Raw genomic sequence first — 6,242 nt, 5'->3', positions numbered from 1 at the left:
TACACAACTATCTCACACTCATTCACTGACACTAAATCTCCTATTTATATGTCTCTAATATCGGCTAAGGTAAGTTATAGATAATACATATTGTTTCTAAATGATTAATAGTGAATTATATTTTATACCGACTTTGATATGTTCGTTGGCTTTTCTTTTTAAAAAATATTATAGAGTAAGCTAATGGGCTCGGGCCTTAATTCGGTGCTGAATTTCAACATTTTAACTGGTATGCAGAGCACATTTAGAATTAATTGCACCCTATGTGTGCTTCTTGTTGGTCGGTAGCCTATAAATATGCTCAACGACTACCATTTCAGTAAGAAAAAAGAGTGCAAAAAATACTCTTGGAGGGAGAGAGATAGAGAGGACAGAGGATGAACTTCAAAAATGGTTTTAATTGGGATGAGGAACCTCCGGTGAGTCCCACAGGGCAGTATCTCAACAGCTCAGTGCTTTCATTGAATATCATAGCGGTGCTCGAAACGGAGATACCGATTGATGACTGGTTGGCCATGGAAACTATTGAAATGCTCTTCCTGCCCATCAACCCACGCTTCTCTTCTCTAATGGTCCTTTTTCTCTAATTGATGCTAATATGTTACCGAAGTTTGCTAGAACATTACCAGATATATATGACTTGAGATATTCATACAACGATGTTATCTCATTTTATTTACTGTAACAATACCTGGATTTTTTTTTTATTATTATTGTTGTTGTTGTTGATAATAGTAAAAAAAAAATACATCTGTGTCATTTAAAATTTATAGTTTACATACAAAATTTATAATTTTTCATACAAAATTTTTCAACATTTTTGACCACTTGACATGATACTAAAAGAACTCGGAAAAAATAAAAAATTTGCATGTAAACGCATCACTCATAAAATAAATCGGTTTGAATGGTTTGAATTTCTCATTTGAAGTCTATTAAATAAGTTTTGGAGTTGGTGTCATATGACACTGATATCATACTAACCGGACTCCAAAATTTATTGGATAGACTTCAAATGACGAAAAAAAATCGTTGAAATCTATTTACTGTATGACTGATGCGTTTACATGCAAAATTTATATTTTTTTTCGAGTTATACCAAGTCAAGCGGTTAAAATGTTGAAAAATTAATGTATTAAAATAAAATTAAAGACTGTCATATTTGACGCTTGACTTGATACTAAATAAATTAAAAAATTGTCATGTAAACACACAATTAATGATGTATATCGGGTTGAACGGTTTCGTCCTTTGAAGTCGATTCGATATCTATTAGTTTTATTATTGAATTCAGGGGACTTCTGCAAAAGAAGATGTTAGCTATTTGTTTTATGAAATTAAAATTATTAACTCATGTATATATGGCCATCAAATTAAAAAAATATTCTTTGTGGTTTATAGGTTAAAGATGATAAAGGCATCTTTAGATGGAGAAAGGTGAAAGTCAATTTAGATGACCATGTCAAAGTCCCCACTTTCCCTCCAAATGTCGAGTACTACGACGAGTATGTGCACGACTACTTGTCGCAAATTGCATCAAGTCACCTTCCTGAATCTCAACCATTGTGGGACATTCACATAATCAAGTATCCAACCAAAACTTCATATGGTATTGTAGCAAAGCTTATTATTAATTTTCATAATTATTATGTGCTCGACTTTCAAGTACAAGACAATCATTTGTCCACATAGAAAGGAGGTACAGGAAACTTTAGGAAGAACAGTTTTTGTGTGGACCTATATTCTTCATTCTCTAATCTGTGTTTTTTACAGTTCCTGATATACTAAGAACATCTCTCACTAACTTTAATTTTAACAAGAGCGTTCGAGTGAGTCTATGGTACTATGCATATCACGGGTTGGTCCGTGTTACGGCCCAATATTTGACTTTTCAAAATTCTAACGGTCGATCCGAACAGTTCATCTTGTTATCCATATTAATATGTGTTTGGAGACCAAATTTTACATTTTTTGAAATTTTTTTACTATTTTTTTAGATATTTAGAAAATCACTTGATCTGAAAATTCTGAACCATCCAAAAACAGTGATTTTCAATAAATCTAAAAAAATAGTAAAAAAATTTCAAAAAATGTAAAATTTGGTCTCCAAACACATATTAATATGGAGAACAAGATGAATGGTTTGGATCGACCGTTAGAATTTTGAAAAGTCAAATATTGAGCAATATTACGGGCCAAATCGTAATATGCATAGTACCATAGAGTCACTCAGAGCGTTCAAATGCCTCCACTTTTGACCCTCCATCATGTCTTTATTTTTAAAACTTAAATAACTTCAAATTAAATCTCAACTATTAAAATAAAACAATTATATATGATCTATATCATTTTCTCAATGCACATGTAAAATATTATGACATTTCTACTTTGTTTTTATTGATATCAAGAACTTGCAAAAGTATACACATAATGTGGATAATTTTTTAATGTGTTTTTAACATGTTGATTTAAATATAAAAAATTGAAAAATGATAATTATTTATGTGCATATAGAGAAATAATATAGATTATTTCTAATAGTTTTTTCTATATAAAATTTTTAGAGTTTTTGTTATTAAAATATTAAAAACGTAGAGGCATGATAGCACAACAAATGAATTTATTTGAACCCTCCTCTTTTAACAATACATCGTTAAGAATATATATATAGATATAGATATAGATATAGATATATTATAAAGTGGGGATACCATCAATTCCATTATGGAACTCAAATGTTCATACAAAAACAGATAAATACGATCTCTGAGATAACAAACTACACAAAATACCTAATCAGGAATTAAAAATCAGTAAAACCTAATTAAAATGCATAATAGTCTTGCAGAAGGGTAGTATTATTCATCATTATTAATACAACTAATAGTCGTATTTATAATATTATATCATTTATGTCATTGTAGGATGCATTGTGTTTAGAATCCATCACTCACTCGGTGACGGTTTTAGTCTGATGAGTTCTTTATTCTCCTGTGTTCAAAGAGCCGATGATCCCTCTCGACCTCTCACTTTCCCGCCCATTAATGCAGTGGAGATGCGCAAAAATTCTTTCTTGAACAATGCAAAGAGAATCTTGTTGACAGGTCTAAACTCTGTCACTGAATTTGGTTGGAGCTTTTGGAAAAGCACATTGGGGGCTGATTCTATTACACCAATAAGATCGGGTGAAATCGGTGTTGAATTTCGGCCAGTGTGCATCTCCAATGTGGAGTTTGACTTGGGTGATATCAAACTGATCAAAAGTAAGATTGGCGGGGTAAGTTCAAAGTTGGCTTTCTAGTAATTAGTGAAACATACTTAAGTTATCGATACATGCAAAGTTTTACCTTACTTCATATACATATATAATAAAAGAAGAGTTGGGCTACAGTGCATTGGGAAGTAAAGACCTTGTTTTACTTTCCGCAAATATTTTGTGATTTCAAGGTCCAAATAAAATGTGCTCCATGACCAAATTGCATATATATATATATTTTTTAAAATTTGTACTATTTTATTTGGATTTTTTTAAATCACTGTTTTTTTGTGGTCCAGAATTTTCTGGAAAAATAGTGATTTACAAAATTTCTAGAAAAATAGTAAAACTAAATTAAAAAAATATATATAAAATTTAGTCTACAAGCACATTTTAATATGGAGATGATATTTCATTGACCGCTTGAACTTTGAACATGAAAATATAATCGGGAAGTAAAACCACATCTTTACTTCTGAAAACACGATAGCCCAACTCACAGTAGAGATAATGTTTGTTCAGCTTAGCTAAAGAATGATATTTGATAATTAAGTATTTGCACGTGTTGTTATATTTATCACAGACGATAAATGACGTCATCTGTGGTGTGATCTTCTATGGCATAAATCTGTATATGCAAAGTTGCGGCCATAACGCAAATGCGATAGATGTGACAGCACTAGTATTACTCAATACCAGGATCCTGAGAGCCTACCAGACAGTTCAAGAGATGAATAAGCCAGAGACTAGTGCTCCATGGGGAAACCATTTTGCTTTTCTCCATATACCAGTGCCTATATGCAAAAACATAGCAGAGGTTGGCCCGCTCTACTTTGTTACAACTGCCAGAAAAATAGTTAAAACAAAGAAGAACTCCCTCGGTGTATTTATCACAGGAATTTTTCTTGAAGCTATGACAAAATTACGAGGTGCAGAGGTAATTAACCCCTCATAATTCATACAACCATGTCAACAAAAAAAGAAGGAAAAGTGTAATTGAAGTTTGGAAATTATTTTGGAACCAAATATCTTCAACTATTGTTATTATTCCTTATTGACTCAATCGACATATTTGTTTCGCTGGCCTGTAGTCTTTTCTGATGAAGCCATAATCAGACTTCTTTAATTTTTCTTGTGTCATACATTTGTTTTCTTCTTTTCTATAACCAGGAAACATCTAAGTATTTACATGCCACTTTAAAGAACACAAGCTTGCTAATCTCAAATTTGGCTGGACCCACCGAGCAGATGATGATAGCGAACCACCCAATTAAGAGTTTCCATTTCTTTCTGGCAGGAAACCCCCAAGTAAGAAAATACACCTTAGAAAGTACACTAAACTGATATCTTCTTTTAGGAACTATTTATTAAGCTCCTTTTTTTGTCATTTTACTACAAAAATAGTTGTTTCAGAAAAAATTTACATAAATTATTCTGGTATGTACCAGTTTCAGACAGTATTGAAATGATATTGATAATGGTCTGGTTCCGTTCTTCCCTCGTTGTTATTTCTCTCTTTTTTCTTCTTTTGGAAGCTATTTCTATTTTTTTCCTTTAGATTCTTTCGTTTCCAGTTGATTTTCCTTCTGTCGTCTTATTTCTCACATCTCAACTGAATCTTAAGATTGAAAAGAAAGGAAATGAAGGCAGCAGAAATATAAAGGGTTGGGCAAGGTTGATTCCAAAATTTCATTTCGGTTCCCGAATTTGAGATCAGTTTATTTTATTATTTTATGCATTAATATTTTGAAGAAATGGAACAAAGCTTTACAAAAATTATGTGTGACAGTTCTTTAATTCCAGAACAAAAAGAAAACTGACACATCCTTTGTTGTTGTTTTATGTTTGTTACAGAGTCTTGCTGTCACTATTGTGAGTTACATGGGAAAATTGAAGGTTGTCATGACAACTGAAAGAGGTTTTATAAATTCACCACTTCTGGTTTCATGCATGAAGAAGTCATTCCAAAGGATATTAGAAGCAGCTGGATGAGCAAATCCCATTAATGAATTTAAAAACTGCAATGCCTTGATCAAATTATAAATTTAGCAATATATATTTTCACAAATTTAGCACAATATTACAAATATTATGGGTTAAATTTAGCACAAATTTAGCACAAGAAAAGAAGAAGAAGCCTGTTTAAATTTAGCACAATATTACAAATATATGTTATTATGGGTTAACTTCTCCTCCTTAAATAGAATGGAGAATGCAAATTCAAGCTGCGTGGAACCAATAAATTCTTATTGATAAACAGTTCAAATTCAAGCTGTGCAGGAATTTTGTTCTTCGTTTTCTTTTCTTTTCTTTTATATTTTCCCTTTTGGCGGTTCATCCATCTGGCCAGGCCCGCTTTTGGTGAAACAGGCTGAAGTTATCGGGCTTGTCTAATAGGCATAGACCCGTGCAAAAACACAAGGGCTTGAATTAACACACAGAACGTAACGCCAATTATTAAATTCAAAATACCATCCTGAAACCCATAGTTCGAAAAATCGGCCGATTCAACTCGGAATCGGACTGGACCGACCCGATTTTTGCCCGATTCTCAAGTTGGTGCGATTTTTTTCAAAAAAAGCGGATGAACAGTGAAAAAATCGCGATTTTCCGATTTTTGGTCCGATTTACACCGATTTGAACCGATTCAAACGATTTAAAGCAAAAAAATTTCAATTTGACTAACCTCTGTGCCGATTCAGAGAAAATCGCGCCATTTGAATCCACCTCTGTGTCGATTCAGAGAAGAAGAAGGCAGCCCGAAAGGGGGAGAAGGCGTGCAGGAGGAGAAGGTAGCCCGAAAGGGGGAGAAGGCACTGAAGACGCGCCATTTGAGCTTGATTTTTCGAACCATGGAGAACTGAGAAGGCGCTGATTTTTGCCACCGTGGTGAGAAGGGGGAGAACCGGAGAAGAACACCGAAGTCGTGTAGGAGGAGAAGAACACCGTGCGCCGAAGACTTGATTTTTCGAAAGGCGTTGATTTT

At 33.2% G+C, this 6,242-nt stretch overlaps 1 protein-coding gene across 1 annotated transcript; it reads left to right on the top strand.

Annotated features, from left to right (window-relative positions):
- Positions 1 to 342: 342 nt before the first annotated feature.
- Positions 343 to 5,324, top strand: LOC144565538 (wax ester synthase/diacylglycerol acyltransferase 4-like). Its single transcript, XM_078315661.1, has 6 exons — positions 343 to 572; positions 1,402 to 1,609; positions 2,925 to 3,277; positions 3,840 to 4,193; positions 4,427 to 4,564; positions 5,111 to 5,324. The coding sequence occupies exons 1-6, from the start codon at positions 378 to 380 to the stop codon at positions 5,246 to 5,248; spliced, it is 1,386 nt and encodes a 461-aa protein (XP_078171787.1). The 5' UTR covers positions 343 to 377; the 3' UTR covers positions 5,249 to 5,324.
- Positions 5,325 to 6,242: the final 918 nt, after the last annotated feature.

This window comes from Carex rostrata, chromosome 1 (genome assembly GCF_964058835.1).
Source record: "Carex rostrata chromosome 1, lpCarRost1.2, whole genome shotgun sequence".
Taxonomy (NCBI): domain Eukaryota; kingdom Viridiplantae; phylum Streptophyta; class Magnoliopsida; order Poales; family Cyperaceae; genus Carex; species Carex rostrata.
This window is presented reverse-complemented; position numbering and strand designations above follow the sequence as displayed.